Genomic DNA, 18,938 nt, shown 5'->3' with positions numbered 1-18,938 from the left:
AATGTTACTGATTGTTCATGCACCAGTACAGAAAAATTAAGTCAGACTACTCAGCAGTCTACAGTCTTACTACTGAAATTTGCATAAAAACTAACTAAGGTCAAAATCCAAGGGCCAGAATGGCCCTTTGCAAGGAGAAAGCCACAGGAGGGTGTCAGAGGAGCTGAAGATGCAGAGGTTCCCATTGCAGAATTCCCTGCAAGTTGTCACCAGGAGCAGGGACTTGAGAGTCCACAGGGAGGTGGGGAGAAAGAGAGGAAGCCTTCCAACTCCATGAAACTGCAGAGAAAGGCAGCTCGATCTGATAAAAAAGAAATCCCTTTCTGCTGCCCAGTAACAACTATGGAGGTGACCAGAGAAAATGTAATACAGATTAAAGCTATATTACTCTTCCAGATTCCCACACAAAAGGTGAGGGGGAAGTAGGGATCTGTATGAGACTGTTATGGAGAGCAGCTGGTTCCCTGCTCTTCTGCCTCCTATGAGTCACTACGGAGGATGTGAGAAGCAAGCAGGGAGTTCTGCTATGAAAGTCGCATTCCCACATATCCCTTCAATTTGACTAAGACAAGATATGCACGGACGGCCCCTTCGGTGCATGGATCACTGAAGAAAATATGGGCCTTTACAGATATATTTCAAAAAATATCCTCCTTACCTCTTTGGGCGTTTTATGGGCTGCACAAAGAAAAATCCATTGTTCAGTTGCTGTCATCTGAGTGCATGTATCTGGGTGGCATTCACTCTGTTGAAACAGTTGTTCGGTTAATAAAATACCAAACAGAGAAAGCAAGATTTAATCATTATTAAAAGAATTTAACTCCCAATTCCTTAAAATCAGAAAAATATTTTAAAGCTACCTGATCAACTAAAGACTTCTGGAATGCTAAAACTATGTTCCTAAAATCATGGTGGCTAAAAAATGTGAACTAAAAGTTTGCAAAGCTTTGCGAGCTAATATTACATCTAAAAATACAAAAACAACCTGGTCTCTGACACAAACATTAGAGAACAAGAAAAGAGTTACCTGAAGCTTGACAGCAAGTCCATTGAGCTCGAGACAGAATTGTCTAGAAATTTAAATACAGCATTGTCAAAACAGTTTCCCTAATGGAAACATTTTAACACAAAGAACAACTTGTCATAAAAGCTAATGGTTTTATGCATCTCTAGCATTTTTAACAATTACATTACATTGACTGGGGTGTAGAAAGCAGAAGAGGAATGAGATCAAATGTAAACAATGTTCAAAATAATTTCAGCAGCTATGACATATTTAGAATCTGTGGACATATCTGTAGAATATACAAAGAAGAAAATAAAAAATAAGAGGAGACTATAAGAGGACAGGAATACAAAAAGATAAGTCAGAAAATTTAATTTATTATTCGTTCAGAGGAACTCATACAACTATATTCTAGTTTTCTCCTTTGTCAAAAAGGATAAACTGAACAGTATTCCAATAGAAGAGACTAGGAAAATAATATTTTCTCCCTTAGGAAAATCTACATTTTACAAATTTGCTTTTGATATCAATTCATGTTTAAGGAAGGGGGAGGAAAAAAAAAAAAAAAAGCAAAATCCCTTAAAACATGCACTGAAGAAAAACACATTATAAGGTGCAAACTGATCAAACCTATCTATGCTATATATCCTGAAAGTCTAATTCTGAGGCTTTAGTGCCATCCCAAATGCTCAAGAGAATACTACCGAGACCTCCAGGAGTACCTCTCTTTAAGTCAGCCAGAGTTGAGGTGTAATGCAGTGAGGCTATGTGTGGAAGATGCTGCTTGCCTCACTCTCAGGCATACGCTAGCAGAAGGTTTAACGCTTCAGAGGAGGCAGGGTAAAATTTTCAGAAGTGACTAACTTAGCCACCTCAGTCCCATTTTCAAAAGAAATATAGGCACTTAAGAGCCTACATCTCATTAAAAATCATTGGGATTTAGGCTCCCAAGTGCCACATTTTTAAAGGTATTTAGGTGCCTAGTAGGATTTTTAAAAGAACCTACATGCCTAACTCTCATTGGGAGGCACTAACTTAAAACTATTCTTACCCTTCAAAATGTATGGTGATGGACTGACAAGACAGTCAAACTAAGGAAAAAACTGATTTTTTTCAGAATGCCAGGACACTAATCTTAGCAAAGTGATGTAAAAACCAAAGCAGGAATAAGGGTGGAAATATCAGTTAGCAGAATATTGAGTCTGTACTATAATAAAATAAATATTTTCAGTGACAAGGACAGTTTGGAAACATAAAAGGCATCTAGGTAGCCAGCTTAACCAATGTATTATAACAGCTAACAGACATAAAGAGAAGGCCAGAAAAATTGTCAAGATTTCTCTGATAGTGACTGCAATAAAAACAGAGAACATGTTTACTGCAAAAAATATTTTCTTTCAGTTTGTTAAAAACAGGCCTCATGACTAACAGCTATTCTGGAGAGCATCTACTGATGACAATATTCATATTTTAGTAAGCGAAAGTAAGGAATTGATGAGATTGATGGGAGGAGGTGCTATGGAAACTCATGGCTGTCCTTTCAGTCCATACTGACATAGTTCTAGAAATGAACTGCAAAGATTTATTTAAAAGAAGACAAACACACACGTAAGTTGATATCACAAACTTTTAAAAGCAAAAGGGAGTTTAAGGGAATGCTCACAACAGTGAACTTGGTAATTAGAAAAGGAGCAAATAAATTCCATTTTTAAGACTACAAATCTATTACTAATACATAATTCTAAGATGTTTAATAGTACAAAGTTTTGCTCTTGTAGAGTTTTTTTTCTTTCAGTCATAAACAAAAATATTTAGAGTCTATGAGATTCCGACTATTATGATTCATTACTACTGCTAATCAATGGGTTGGGTTTCCTGATTCTACATTTTGACAAAACATGAATTCTTACCGTAAATGTTCGTACTTCCATACACCTTCATCTTGCCCTTCAGGAGGTTCCAGGATTTTGTCAATGTTAGAACAGTCTGCCCTTATGTTTTGTTGGATATACTGAGAAGAAAAAGTAATAATTTCTGAAAGTTATTTAAAGATAGTAAGACACCATATTTAGGATTGCCCCACAACTCTAGCTACTTTGATATATACCTACTAGCCACTACAGTAAGGATAACAGCTACTTATTTCTTTAGTCTAGTCTAGGTGGAAGTGAACAGCTATGTTGATGGACCAAAGTAAGAGGACAAAAAAAAAAAAAGTAGCGATAGCGGAGAAGTAACAAAGCGAATATCCCAAAATACAGTGTGTGAAAAACATCTTCCCTGAATCAGAAATGGTAAGAGGAGCAGTGAGTTTTACCAGGTAGCAATAAAACCTGTTCAACTGGTGAAACCGGACACCAGGATTCTCGTGATTTCTACGCACAAAATTACTGTATTAACCAGTACACTGATTTCTATTTCTCTATGGAATTATGAAGTTATTTTTGTACAACTATATCACAACCAAGAAGAGACTGTGCCCTGTTGCTTACATCTTGCTAAAAGTCACAAGATTTGGGTGACTAAACTTAAACACCTGAAAAAATATTTATTAAAACAAAAAATACCTGTTGAACAGCTAGTGTGCTATCCATTTCTTCAAAGGATTCATCAGGCCAATTGTAAAAATCCTATGGAAAAAACACCCAAATTTAAACCAGTTTAATAAAGGGTGGAAAAGAGAGCACGTCATTTGCAGCAAATTCTGAATGCTTAATATCAGGAAACTTCAACATGCTGTAGAAAAATAATCTTTACAGTTCTAACAAACAGGAAACTACATCTAGAAAGAGAGGAAGCAGACAAAGTTGCGAAGGACTATATGGGACTGATGCTCACCCTCCGAAGAACCAAAATATGAAACTTACAATAAAGGAGCTACCACAAAGGTATTTCATATCTTTAAATTAAAGCTAAAGCTTTGCTTGACTTGTAATACTGTAAATGTCATTTCTTCCATTCCTTTTCACATGTTAAGAAGAGTTCGATCTGGTTAATACTTAGAGACCCCAAAAAGAAGTCCGGGGTTCTAAAGGAAGTGGTATTAAAGTGATTTCACAACTGACCGGCAAGATAGGACTAATGTGGTACTTCCAGCAGCACCTCTGGGTTGTTATGATGGGGTGTTAGCCTAACTCCGCCAAGACACTTAGCTATTATTCCTTCATCGGACCAAATATACTGCCTGCTTTTTTCTGATTGAATGTTTTGTTCATTTTCCATCCTAAACCATTATGTAACTTTACTAGTTGCTGTTAAAAAGGTATAAAATTTCACCTCAGAGGTGGCTGCCTGTCAGTGGCTGGTGAAGTAATTCACACACACCATCAGGATGAAAAGATGCACGTAAGTGTAGGATTACTTCAGATGTAGTCACTGACATTTAGCGACTCGGACTCTTTTTTATGACCGGAGACTCCTGAACCTCTAGGTCCCTGGGAGGGGGACTCCCGGTCAATCCCAGCGGAGAAAACACCTTTACCGACAGGGGTAAACACGGAACAGACTCACCCCCGCCAGGCGGGCAGGGGGAATCCACACCCAGGCCCCCCAGGGCGGCGAGAAGCGCTACCAGCCCCGGCCGGGGCAGCCGGAGCGAGGCGAGCAGCACCAGCCGGGCGGGGAGCAGCCCGGAGCTGCCCGGCCCCGGTGACAACCCGAGCGCGGGTCCCTACCAGGCGAGCCGGGCCCAGCGCGGCAGCGGGTAGCCAGAGCCCGCTGCGGGCCGCCCGGCCCAGCCCCGGCCAGCGCGGACGCCGCCCAACCCCGCACCCGCCCGCCCGCCACTGGCGCCCCGCACGGGGCCGGGGAGGCCCAGCGGCTCCGCGCCGGGACGGGACCGACCGCACCGGCTCCAGCCCGCGTGAGCGCGGCGGCCGAGCAGGCCCAGCCCGCCCGCTGCTGCCAGCCCCAAGCCCCGCGCGGGCAGGAGGCGGCTGGGGCGCGGCGCCTCACCTGGGCCTTGGTGCCCGGCCTGTTCCGCCTCAGCACAGCCGTCCCCTCCGCCATGACCATAGTGACAGCGGCGCCAGGACCCGGATGCGGCAGCCACTGACGAAGAGTGGGAGGAACAGGCGCGGCGGGAGCAGAGGGAGGGAGGTTCAGGAACAGCTGGTGGTGGGGAGGGTGGGAAGAAGATGGAACAGCCTGCGTGACGCCCAGAAAGGGGCGGGGGGGAGGGTTGTGAGTGAAACAGCTTCCGCGAGGAGGGAGGCAGGAGGAAGAGCCGGCGAGGAGGCGGGAGTGGCAGCGGCAGCTAGAACAACCCCCTAGAGGCGGGGGGGGCGGTGCCCAGTGGTGCGCCCGCTGTGCGCGCGGAGGGCGGGAGCGAGCGAGCTGCCTGGGGGGTGTGGGCGGGGTCTCCAGGGGCCTTGTCGGGGTCTGGCTCTCCGTGAGGGGACGGGCCGGGGGGCGGTGCAACTAGACCTAGGGAAAGTCAGGAGGCAACTGCCCCTTGCCCCATAGCAAATACGGCCCCTGCCCGTCTGATCTCCCCCATGTTGTGCACAGCCACCCCCAGCCTGCAGGCCCGCACTTGGCCCGGGTTCAGAGCCGGGGGGAGGGGGCAGGTACAGTGTCCCTGGCCTCTCAGGCCACTCAGAATTGCCCTGGAGCCATCTCAGCAAGGGTGGGTCAAAACTCTTAAGGACTTGGGGTAGACCATCATCGCCAATCAGAGATTCTCTTTCATAAAAAGTAATCCTTGGACCAGTCCACACCACAAGGAAAAGCTATCTTGTCCCTATCTTGGTGCTTACAGGGCTTGTATTTAGATAGTTGGTAAGGAATATGGCTTCCCCTTTCTGACTTTCCTCAAGAGGAAAATTCATGGTGTCTTAGAAATGTTCCCCTCTGTTTGCCCTTCAGTTACATGTCACCTGATAGGAACACATGGCCTCAAAACACCTGCATGAGGGAGTTTTACCTAAGAAAAGATCCTGGCCTCACAAAAATAATTAGTAGGATTCATAGATTCTTAGGCCAGAAGAGACTACTGTCATCGTCTAGTCTGACCTCCTGGCTAACACATGCCATAGAGCTTCCGTGAAATACCATACAACTTCCCACAAAATAAGTTATCCTTACTTTTATCAGATGTGAACTTGGCACCCAAAGACTAGTAAGCTAATCAGATTGTTGTTTGAAAACAAGACGTCTTTATGTGCAGAAATTCCTATTAAGTTAATTTCTTCAAACATCCTGTTGTTGCATCCTGCCATTAACGCTGACTTGTCTGCAGCAAGGACTATCTTATATATCACATGTCTACACAGTTCTGAGCACAATAGGGCCCTGATCCTCAAATGGGGCCTCTAGACATAAAAAAAATATTAAAACTATTGTTAAAATTATATAATACACAGGTTGAGAAACGAGTCTGTACATCTGAGTATAGTGCTTAGATTAAAAACAAACTTGGTATTTGTGGATAAAGTCATGAGATAGATATAGTGCATAATCAGCAGCTACCCAAATTTAGGTGTAAATTGAAGAATACAGTTTAGATCTTAGCATCCAAGTATTTGGGTACATCATTCATTAAAAGTTATACAGAGAGTTAGCTGTGGAAAGCACATATATCAATAAATGAAGATTGTTCCTCAGTAATTGAGAATTAGGTGGGTTGTCCATTTAGAAAATATAATCCATGAGGGAATTATTTCAATTATTTGCCTGACTGCGCTTCTCATCAGCACTCCAGCTCATCCCTCCTGGTATTGTCGATGTCCAGTGATGTGTTCTATGTAAATGTCCCTTGACCATCTGATGGCATCCGACGCCATGAGTTGCCGCATCAGCTGAGTGTAGCGTTGACCAATTCCACATTCTCTCAATACTTGCTCGTCCCATGCACCTGACGATCAGTGCGCGTGTCTGAACCTGGTAACCTTTAGCGCTCAAGGTTTTGGCCAGAGGGGCGTATTTCTCCACCTTTCGAGCTTGGGCATCATGGAAGGCCGGGGTTCTATTCTCGAAGGGTCCTGTGACATCCACCATGATGATCTTCTTTTGGTCCACATTGGTAATGATGATGTCTGGTCGCAGTTGGCTGTCGGTCCCAGGGATGGCGGAGTTCACAGCAACCTTCTCCACGGATGGTAGGATGGCTCTGGCCAGGCAATCTTGGATGGCGTTGTGTCGCAGCTGCCAGTCTCTGGAATGGGGCTTGCAGCTACACAGGACGTGGGGTAGCGTCTCATTGATATAGCCACACTTACTGCATCACTTGTCCCGATTCCTGTGGTGGATGGCTCCATTCAGCAGGACGCAGTTGAGCCAGGCCCTGCAGATGAACCTCCAGTTGGCAAATTGGGTGAAGCTGCCCCTGGGGAGGAAGTGTTCGCTGGCGTCCCACCTTGCATGTCACCTTGAATGCCTTGTTCTGGCCTGGCTTACATTTCAGGTTTTCCACATATTGGCAGCGGATGGCATCCTTCAGGGTCCTCTACAGCATGGTTCTAGCTCTTGGAGTGATAATAGTGTGATCCGTGTTCTTCACTCCCAGCTCCTGGCATTCGTTGTACCACATCCAGCGGCAGCCAATACGCTTCTCCAGTCATCATATAGCATTGCGGGCACAAGTCCAGAGCAAAGCAGTCTCCCCCTCTCTAGAAATACTAGAAATTACATGAAAAAATTTAAAGTGACAAAGTAGTAAAAACTTATAATGTAATTTTTAAAAAAAGGAGTACTTGTGGCACCTTAGAGACTAACAAACGTATCTGAGCATAAGCTTTCGTGAGCTACAGCTCACTTCATTGGATGCATCTACTGAATGCACCCAATGAAGTGAGCTGTAGCTCACGCAAGCTTATGCTCAAATAAATTGGTTAGTCTCTAAGGTGCCACTAGTACTCCTTTTCTTTTTGTGAATACAGACTAACAGGCTGCTACTCTGAAAAATGTAACTAAAGGGGAATTTAATTCTTTTAGTACCAGAAGAAAACAAAAGGTGTCAAAACATTATAAAAGCAATAGTTTAGGAGGATAGAGATAGAGCTGTAAAGCTGGTCTGGTTTCCACTAAGCTAGGATGTTAGTGGCAAAATGGACACAAAGCATCTCAGGGCCCTTCAGAGTGAAGTGGATAGAAAGGCTAATAAGTACCCCATGTCTGCAGTGAGCAGGCATGAGAAGGGTTGGCCTTGGTTCTAGGGTGAACCAAGCCAGGCACTCCCACCTGCACTAGTGCCTGACCTGGGTACAGTAGCTGTCACTGGAGGTGCATATAGAACAAATGCAGATGTAGAAATAGAGCCAGCAAAGGAAAAAACTCTCACAGAGATAGAACAGCTTCTGTAGGACAGGGAGGAGGGAATGGGGATGGAATATTCTTGTCAGGGTCTAATACAATGCTTGTCTTCATTGTTATCTGAGTGCTAGCAGGGGGGATGGAAAGCAGAGAGGAGGAAGGAAGATAGAATAAATTCTGCTGAGATGGGGGTTGGAGGTTGGGGGTGGAGGGGGAACGTGCCTGCTAATGGAGGACAGAGAGAAGGAAAAGACAGAGACAGCTGTGCCTGTAGGGAGTGGAAGGCAAAATAGAACCACTTGGGAGGGGGACTGAATGGGACAGGACAGATGGATCAGAAGGTGGATGAGACTGAACATCTTGGTAGCAAGGAAGATAAAAAACGAGGGGTGGGGTAAGGAGTTTTTACCAATTGAAAAGGTAAATAAATTATCTTGCTACATCAAAATGTTTGTAGCAACCTCCATCCTTCAGTAAAGGTGCATAAGGGTCATACAGCATGCACTCTTATTGCACCAAGCAAATCAATTCTGAATGAGATACACTTTCAAGCTGAAAAAGTTTTTCCTTGCACCCCTTGCAGGGTCATTTTCAGTTTGATAGCACATTTAGTGTTACTTTTGCTTATTCCCAACATTAAAGTGTTCATAATCTACATTGTAAACTTTAGTTCCTGCTGTTAAATCATTCTGAGTTTTTGTTTAGATTGGGGAATGTCACTAACAGCATTCACAGAGAGGCGAGTCCTGTTCTCAGTTGCCAGATTGACAGTCAAAACCTGAGCAAGATAAAGTGATGGGAAATAGGGGATCCTCACGGCTCCAATGCATATACCTGGAAACTACCTCAGGGAGCTGACTGTGTGACTGGCTTGGTGGTTCCATGTAGGATGTACTTAGTAATGTTGAACAAGTGACAGTTTAGTGCATTAATGCAGTTTGCATTAGTTTCCCTGCCCCCGAAGCACATTGAAGGCCAGCATTCCAGGCGCAGCAATTGCTTGCTCTCTCAGTCAAAAGGTTGAAAATGGCACTTCTATATGAAGGGTTGATAAAGAAAAGAACCAGAAAACAACCCTATAATCATATAAAGCTATGCTTCTGTCTTTTCCCTATGTTTATGGGTAGAAAGAATTTGAACTGTGTGTAATCTGTACTCCCCTCTTGGGGAAATAATTCCTTATACGGATGGGCCTCCATATTCATACCTCAGGACTCAGACAGACAGGGTTTGACTGGTTTGAACTGGAAGAGATATCACAAAGTATGTTGAACCAAGCTATAAAAGCTCCACCTTGTTCTTTGTTCTGGGCTTCGCCATTTTCCTCTGCGTAGGAATTGGTGAGCCCTTCAGCTGTTGTACTTGCTAGCATTAAAGGTGTCTCATTTTATCTAAGAGTCATGACTCTGTGTTTGTTTGGCTAATACAGAAGTCCAGGGAAGGCTACCCTCCCAACCCTAGACGGGAGCGAAACCCTTTTTTCCTAACAATTTGGGGGCTCGTCCGGGATTGCCACTTCTCTGGACCGGTGGACGGTCAGGGCTCTGAATCCTTCTTGCCGGCACCTGGGTTGCTTTAACCGTGAAGGCTTCCTGTCTCGCTTCCACCCACCGTTTTGGCGAAATAAGGCGTCCCTAAAGGCACTAGGGTCCGGACCTATTGGTGAACACCAGCCGGTGGGAACTTGGTGAGTTCTGAATTTTTCCTTTGTGATTGTCTTGACAACAGTCAGGGGTTCTGTCTTTGGGAAAAGATGGGAGGGGGGTCCAGTAGAACTGTTGATCCTTCTATGCCCCTGGGCTATATGTTAAAACATTATGATAGGGATATCAAGGCCTTACAATCGGATAGCAACAAAACTGTATATAAGTTTATATTTTTGAGTCAAGGTCCCTGGGTGGAAATGATGCAAGACGACCTGGAGCCAGGAAATCGCTGGCCGGGGGAAGGAACATTTGAGTTACATACTGTTGTTCAATTACGGAAAGTACTGTGTGATTTGAAACCGCGGCAACTTAAGTATTCTGATGTATGGATAAGAGAGGCCGAACAGCGCAAAAGCGCCAGTGTAACTACTAGTTTACGAATTGAGGTAGAAAAACTTAAAGCCGTGTGGCCTCCACCCTATAATCCAGGATCCGGTGATGCTGACCGGAAGCCAAAAACGCCAAAGTCTATTTATCCCCAACTCCCATTGAAGGAAGCAGGGGATCCTATACCATTGGAAGAATGTACCTGGATATGGGGTGGGGTACCGCAGCCCAGCCCCGACGCACTCACGTCCCCGGAGAGTGACTGGGCGCACTACAGGGAGAGGAGCGGCCCCGCTGTCCCACTCACTACTGATGCACCCACATCTGACACAGAGCAGAGGGATGCTCAGGAGGCTGGCACCTCTACAAGGGAGGTGGCACGTCTTGATCCGCGACACCCCAGTGATGCGACGCCCGCTAAAACCCGCTCTCAAGACACACCTCAGGCAAAAGTTATTGGTGCTGTGATGGCTAGTGCAGTCCAAATGCCTATGCGACAACTGCCAAGTGGTGTGGGGGGAACGCAAATGGTGTATGTTCCTTTTACCAGCACGGATCTAATGAATTGGTCTGCTACTTTTCCCCCACTTTGAAAGTGTCCGGAAGAATTTATTAAAAAGTTGAAGGGTATTTTCACAATGTATAATTGTAATTATGATGATGTAGAGGTGGTTTTAAATCAAGTGCTAAGTGAGGGTGAGAAGGCAACGGTGTTTAAGAAAGCCAGAGAGACGGTACAAGGCAAGGAGGCTTATCAGCAAGAGAAACCTGAAATGGATTGGGATGTTCCAGAGAATGTTCGTGTGTGGAATAATATGAGAAAGCAAATTTTAGAAGCATTAGAGGAGATGTCTAAGCCTGTTTATGATTGGGGAAAGGTAGGTGCATGTGTTCAGAAGCACGATGAAGATCCACGGGAATTTTTCCACTGTCTTTGGAAGGTTTTGAAAAACCATGGCGGCTTAGATCCAACCTCCCCTGTAGCAAAAACACAAGTGATCGGCCAGTATGTAAAAAATTTATTGCCATTCGCTCGGAAGTCTGCGTGTAGTCAACCAGCTTATGAAAACAAAACGCTGGAGGAGGTGGTGGGTTTAGCAGCCCATGCTTGGAAGAATAGAAAGAAATTAGACACTAGGAGGTCTGAAAAGCTTCTTAATCTGCAGTTGCAAGGGTTCTGAGACGGCCCTCGGGGACGAGACGCCAGCTGTAGAAGGGGAGGCTTTCGGGGACGAGGCGGAAGGGGAGGCAGCTCTACCCAGGGATGGGGACCACAAGGTCAGAACTTCCAGCCACGGCCTGGAAGGGCAGGGCCAGATGAGTGCCGGCGGTGCCGACAAATGGGACACTGGGCTGCCCAGTGCCCGAATTACCGCCCCCCCCAGTCAGCTGACCCTCTTATGCAAGCCTACCAAAGGGTTCAGGAAAGGGGGCGAGAAGAAGGAGGTACTGATTGAAAGCTAGCCGCCCACAATGCTTCACTCCCCCTGCCAGAAACCCCCTCCACTTCTTGGACAGTGCAGCTGGATGCAAACCATCCGGAACTTCCCGTTGTAGTGGGAGGAAAAACTTATTCAATGTTAGTTGACACCGGAGCAGATAGAAGTACTCTACAGGACCCCAACCTTCCTACTACTTCTGCAACTGTAAAGGCTATAGGCGTTGGTGGCACCGTATGCGCCCTTCCTCTAACTGCTGAGCAAATGGTCCAGCTTGGCTCGTTATCAGAGGATCATAGCTTTTTAATTGCGACCTCCTGTCCTGCGAATCTATTAGGCATTTTTCAGCATTCCTGTGCACCCGGACTCACAGTTCCTATTTGCCTTTATCTTTGACGGACGTCAATACATGTGGACCCGCCTCCCTCAGGGATACAGGGAGAGCCCTACCATCTTCAGCCAGTATTTAAAGCGAGATCTGGACTCTATTTCGTTGGCTATGGTTTCTACTTTGATACAGTATGTTGATGATCTGTTATGCTCTACAGCCAAGGATGCCTGTGTACAAGATACTCGAATCCTTCTTTGTGCATTGGCCGAAAAAGGTCACAAAGTGGCGCTTTCCAAGCTACAGTTTGCCCAACCCAAGGTGGAATACTTAGGGCACCATATTTCTTATACCTCTACTGCGCTCACTCAAGACAGGATTAATAGCGTTCTGGGCATGCCTAGGCCTACCACAAAAAAACAACTCCACCAGTTACCAGGGGCAAGTGGCTATTGTAGAACCTGGATTCCGGCTTATGCGGCGTTAGTACACCCCCTCACCGACTCGCTGCTGGATTCCCCCCTTGGGGAAAGAATTCCTTATAGGGATGGGCCTCCATGTTCATACCTCAGGACTCAGACAGACAGGGTTTGAGCGGTTTGAACTGGAAGAGATATCACAAAGTATGTTGAATCAAGCTATAAAAGCTCTACCTTGTTCTTTGTTCTGGGCTTTGCCATTTTCCTCTGTGTAGGAATTGGTGAGCCCTTCAGCTATCATACTTGCTCACATTAAAGTGCCTCATTTTATCTAAGAGTCATGACTCTCTGTTTCAGAGTAACAGCCGTGTTAGTCTGTATTCGCAAAAAGAAAAGGAGTACTTGTGGCACCTTAGAGACTAACCAATTTATTTGAGCATAAGCTTTCATGAGCTATAGCTCACTTCATCGGATCTGTGTTTGTTTGGCTAATACAGAACACCAGGGAAGGGTACCCTCCCAACCCTAGACAGGAAGGAAACCCTTTTTCCCTAACTGGGTGATAAAATTAGAGGGGGAAAATGGTGGCCTACAATGAAGGATTAAGTAAAAATATCTGGGTTCATATTCCATCCTCTTTAGACCTCGTACAATCCAAAGTTAATGCCTTGAAAGATGGCATTCTGCTCTGCTAAGCATGGCACAAGGCAGACCCACTGATTAGCTGCAGGGGTTCCCCTGCCACTAGGCACTGATCTTTTTCCTTTCCATACTTTCTAAAGGTTAGCTAACATTTGAAGCACAGAAGTTAGGGTTTTGACAGCTGCTTGTCCCTGACTTTAAATTCAAGGACAGCAGAGCTTCCAAAATGCAAATAAATCAAGCTGAACACCACATATGTCAGAAGGCAATTAGTATCAGCTCTATCCATCTACAACCAGTTCATAGTTCTTGCAAGTCAAAGAGAAAAGAAATTAATGGTATTTTTTTAACCAAGAAGTCTTAAGTGGGATTTTAAGCCTCTCTCCCTCCCAGTATTTAGTTACTTATGTCTGGCATTTGTCCAACCGTGTTAAATTTTACCAAGTAGATGAGTATTTAAAGAATCATTTCACTTTTTTTTTTTTTTTAAACCTGCACCCTCATTTTTCATGAGTGAAAGTCAGAGTATTTGGCCAATTTATTTAATATTAATGAAATCATCCACTTAATGTGCAGTGGCAGTCAAAAAAGTGAACAGAATGTTGGGAATCATTAAGGGAGAGTAAGAAAATATCATATTGCCTCTATATAAATCCAGGGTACGCCCACATCTTGAATACTGCATGCAGATGTGGTCGCCCCATCTCAAAAAAGATATATTGGAATTGGAAAAGGTTCAGAAAAGGGCAACAAAAATGACTAGGGGTATGGAACGGCTTCCATATAAGGAGAGATTAATAAGGCTGGGACTTTTCAACGTGGAAAATAGACGACTAAGGGGGGATATGATAGCGGTCTATAAAATCATGACTGGTGTGGAGAAAGTAAATAAGGAAGTGTTATTTACTCCTTCTCCTAACACAAGAACTAGGGGTCACCAAATGAAATTAATAGGCAGCAGGTTTAAAACAAACAAAAGGAAGTATTTTTTTCACACAATGCAGTCAGTCTGTGGAACTCCTTGGCAAAGAGATGTTGTGAAGGCCAAATCTATAACAGGTTTCAAAAAAGAACTAGCTAAGTTCATGGAGGATAGGCCCATCAATGGCTGTTAGGCAGGATGGTGTCCATAGCCTCTGTTTGCCAGAAGCTGGGAATGGGCGACAGGGGATGGATCACTTGACAATTACTTGTTCTGTTCATTCCCTCGGGGGCACCTTGCACTGGCCACTGTCGGAAGACAGGATACTTGGCTAGTTGGACCTTTGGTCTGAACCAGTATGATTGCTCTTATGTTCTTGTTATTTTTGCAGGGTTAGGGCTTCTGGCTGTAATGTGCTTTTTCACACAGAAGCCTCACCAAGGCACATTCCTGCCTCATCATCACAGAGGATGGAGCCAGCTAGGGCAACAAAGTTTCCTGAAGATAATACAGCTGCTTCTAGGCAACATCTGTAAGGTGGCAGAACGGGAAAGAAGTTTGAAAGGCATACCTATGTCCCCACTCCCACAATCCGATGTAGTTATCGAAAGGCTGGGGAGAAAGTGCAGGGGTAAACAGAAAGTACCCATACCTCCCCATTTCACTTACCAGTAGTCTAAAAAGCAGAGGAAGAAACAGACAACCTCTGATATGGGATAAACAGCTGGAAGTGAAAAGAAAAGGATGCATCCGATGAAGTGAGCTGTAGCTCACACAAGCTTATGCTCAAATAAATTGGTTAGTCTCTAAGGTGCCACTAGTACTCCTTTTCTTTTTGCGAATACAGACTAACAGGCTGCTTCTCTGAAAGCTGGAAGTGAGAATTTTTAACAAGTGGCTGCCCTTCCCCCAAGAAAGCCTGAGGGGTAACTATTGGCACAGTCATTGACTTCAGATTGATAGGACAGTGGCAGATAAATCACAGTTGCTAAGTCATCCTGTCCCTGCCCCCAGTGATAGCCTTGCAAAAAAAAAACAAACAAAAACACAACAACCTTCACCTTATATGTAATCTGTGCATATTGGCCCATCAGTCATCTAATCAAATCACTTTATTTATAGTGCAGAGTGAATTCAGGGACACACTATCACTTTGCACTTGTAAACTATAATACTCTTTTTTTCCCCCAAGAACCACAACACACTTCACAAACAAACAAGTAGGAAGGCATTATCCCAGTTTTCGGATGAGAAAACAGATCTTAAATCCCCCAAATTTTCAGTCAATTACATAAAGTTAAGAAGCTACATCCATTTTAGGCACTTACATAAAAGTGGCCTGATTTTCAGAAGTGCTGAAAATCTCAGAGACCGGAAAACATAAGGAGGGAGCAGAATAATGGGTGAAGTACCAGTAGCAACATTAGCATGCTCAATACATCCAAGCGACTTTGGGCTGCTTGTACAGCACCTAGCACAATGGTGTCCTGGTCCATGACTAGGACTCTTAGTCACTAAATACAAATAATCAGTGGGATATATGCTAAGGAAACCTGTATCCCTCAGGTCTCCCAGGCATCAAGCCCCTAGAGATATCCACTACGAAGAACCCCCCTGTGTGCATCTTATCTTTAAAAGACTCTTATTTAGAGGGACTCTCAAATATTAGGCTTACCTAGTGACCTACATTAAAAGACAATCTCCACCCTAGTTCTTATCTATGAATAGTTAGCTTACAGAAACAAACTAGGCTGTTAATATTTTAAATCTCAGCCAGCTCAAAGATTCAACTTAACATGACCTGTTTAAATCCCAGAACACAAGCATTATCATAGAAGATAAGTGATTGCATCATAATTGCTGTGACAGCAGAAGGTGCATTTGCTTATTAGCACTGGGTTGCACAATCAGTTGGTTTTAAAACAGTTAGGGTACAGTAATCTTTAGTTTCAGAAATAAAATGCATCACTGGAATCATGAAGGTAAAATTGAAAGGGGGCAGCTTTCAAGTGTTTAGGCTAATAAATGCTAATACATGACTTTGCATTTTATTCAGCAGCTTTCATTCTAAACCACCTTGCAGACTATCAGACAAGTCAATAGGAGTTTGTCTCAAACTGGTAATGACCACATGATTTTGCCCAATTTGGATGCAGACCCACTGAAATGCAAGCAGACGTCTATGAAGAGGTGGTGGTAACCAACCAATACTACAAAATTGGGGCAGGGAGCATTTTGGCTAAAGACACCAGGCCACGTGAGATCATGAATGTCCACACATAAACCATAGGGGGTCTTGACTTAAGGTCTCCTCCAAAAGAGCCACAGTTGGCAATCCTTATCTACCTTGGAAGATCAAAAGACTGAGCTAACATTATCAACATACGATCAATACAAAATACAGTTATGGTTCCAGGAAGTCCAGCTATTTCAGTCCTGAAGTTTAGACCATTAAACCCTCAACTCACGATATTTAGAGCATAAAAGCAGCATTTTTTAAATAAAAGTTCTAGCCTGTTGCCATTCATTTCAAGGGGCACAGGATTGGGCTCATAATTTCCTTACATTTTTCTTGGAACTTTGATTTCACAGTTATTTTGGTCGTCTAATATGCAGACTGGCTTTTTTATAAGTAGCAGTATTTTTCATACTACTACTGACAAAACTTTAACAGTAATAGTAACAACAACTGCACCTGTTTCTTTTGCTTCAGAAAAACCCCACAGGAATCAGAATTCCATTTAGGATGTAAATAAATTCAATGAACACAAAATTAAATCAGGTCTGGGCAGCCAAATATTAAGCTTCCCTATTGAAAAGGAACTTTCTGTATAAAGGTTAACACACTGTTAAGTTTGAGTGACCTTGAATCTCCTTTTGAAGAAGTTATTTTCTTACCCTCCAAAAAAGCTGAGTGCAAGGGTTGGTTGCTTAAGGAAAAAAATGTTACTTCAGTTAAAATTAAATCATGGCTGGGTAATATTTACCGTATAAGAATGCTATGTCTGTATAAATGAACCACCACTGTATGTTCTGGAATATGCTTCTGGATTGACAAATACCTCAAAACCACCACAGTGCTATTTTCTTTGTAGTCCATATACTACATGATGGGAAAAGCCTTTAAACCCAGCCTATTGTGAGCCAGTAACTTCCAAGCCCTGGCCACCTAGAGGGCCATTACAAAAAGCCAAACCCAACACACACAAGCTGAAGCCTAACTTGGTTCCCCCATCCAACAACCATGTTCATAAACCAACACATAGGAGGGCTAAATTTGTTATGGGTCTTGGTTAACCCTAATGTAGGGGGCCAAGAGAACTCCCCTGCAGTTGCTGCTCCCCAAGAGCTCTGCCAGACATGGAGCTAGATCCCTGACCTGGACGGCTCTTATAAGCTGTATGAGCATTCACAGGAGGCTGGGAGCTAAGGAGCAGCTGCAACGCTGGGCACCAGCAGGAAACAGGGGAATGCCGCAGCTACCTGACTGGTACCATGGAGCAGAGCAGCAGTTGCTTCCCACCTCCTACCTGAACATGGGTTGGGGCCTCAGATGCCAGGGAAGAGGTAGGGAGATGCCCCCAAAACTGCAGTGTCAGAGCTAGGCAGTCCTGGACGTAACACTCCCATGCCCCTGCAACTCTGCTCATGGCTTCTGCCCCACGGGGAGCAACGGGACACAGAGATTCAAGCCCAAGGCCCCACTGGGGTCACAGACCACTGGTTGAGAACCACTGGTCTAAATCACAGTACATATCTTGGATAAATTAAAACCACACTTTGCTGCTGGTGGAAGAAGGGAGTAGCAAACTTCAACCTCACTGACTGCTGACAGGGTGCATCACAGAAAAGGCCAAGGTGGGGGGGGAGTACAGCACTGTCTCAACCTCTCCAGACTAGGGTACCCATTTCAAGAGTCTGATTGGTCTTGCATACCCAAAGTTTCACCTCATTGAAAAACTACTTGCTTACAAAGTCAGACAAAAATTCAAAAGTGTCACAGCACACTATTACTGAAAATTTGCTTACTTTCTCATTTTTACCATATAATTATGAATCAACTGGAATATAAATATTGTGTTTACACTTCAGTGTATAAAGCAGTGTTAGAGGGCTTATTCCTAACAAGCAGTATAAACAAGTCATTGTCTGGATGAAATTTTAGTTTGTACTGACTTCACTAGTGCTTTTTATGTCGCCTGCTGTAAAACCAGGCAGCTATCTAGATGAGTTGAGGTACCCCTTGGAAGACCTCTGTATATCCCCAGTTGATAAGATAATTCTGCTCCAGTGGTTGTGTCTTTACAGAAGGTAACAGGACTCAAATCTAGCAGTAAGGCCATAGAAATGCACTGAAGTATGTTTTTTAAAAACGTTGTCATCTTATTGACATTAAGCTTCATTACAGAACATAATTTTGCGGAGTGGATAGACAGCATATTAATAAGAGTCTACTGTATAACATGAATATTCAACGCCTCTGCCTACACAATGTCTTTGTGTGAATGTATAACTTTTATATTAAGCAACAATTGTAATGTTTCTATAGAAGATGTCTGGTTCATATTAAACCAGAAAAGAGGTTGCCACGGGTAGGTTGAACAAGAAAAGGAGTATCACCTAGTTCAGCAATTACAATAAAATAATCTCTGTAGCACTCTTCTGCGGAGGGGGTTTAGTCCTTCCAGCTCTTAGTCTATTTTTTTTGGAAACAACATAGTGTTTGTTACCAGTACAACTGTACTGCAGGTATGCATGGAAGTCATATTTGGATGTAGTCAGTTTCACTGTTTCTGGGGAGCAGTAAGAGAAGCAGATGAACAATGAAACCACACAAACATCTATAAGGCAGCAAAAACAAAAACACTCCACCATTCTAAAATTCCTTTAAAATAAAA

General features: G+C 44.0%; 1 protein-coding gene across 4 annotated transcripts in view; it reads right to left on the bottom strand.

Annotated features, from left to right (window-relative positions):
* LOC125645160 (MOB-like protein phocein) overlaps positions 1-18,938 on the bottom strand; it is a 35,159-nt gene that overhangs the window by 10,056 nt on the left and 6,165 nt on the right. The window contains exons 1-5 of one of the 4 annotated variants that reach the window (XM_048870333.2): positions 4,961-5,118; positions 3,574-3,636; positions 2,917-3,017; positions 1,028-1,070; positions 659-745 (exon numbers count right to left, since the gene is read on the bottom strand). In XM_048870333.2, coding sequence (XP_048726290.1) covers positions 659-745; positions 1,028-1,070; positions 2,917-3,017; positions 3,574-3,636; positions 4,961-5,020 — 354 coding nt within the window. In that variant the 5' untranslated portion in view covers positions 5,021-5,118. Of the gene's footprint in view, positions 1-658; positions 746-1,027; positions 1,071-2,916; positions 3,018-3,573; positions 3,637-4,282; positions 4,478-4,516; positions 4,644-4,960; positions 5,119-18,938 lie in introns of those variants that run through there. The other 3 variants (XM_048870335.2, XM_048870334.2, XM_048870337.2) reach the window with 3 other exon arrangements.

Source organism: Caretta caretta, chromosome 11 (assembly GCF_965140235.1).
Source record: "Caretta caretta isolate rCarCar2 chromosome 11, rCarCar1.hap1, whole genome shotgun sequence".
NCBI classification, from domain to species: domain Eukaryota; kingdom Metazoa; phylum Chordata; order Testudines; family Cheloniidae; genus Caretta; species Caretta caretta.
This window is presented reverse-complemented; position numbering and strand designations above follow the sequence as displayed.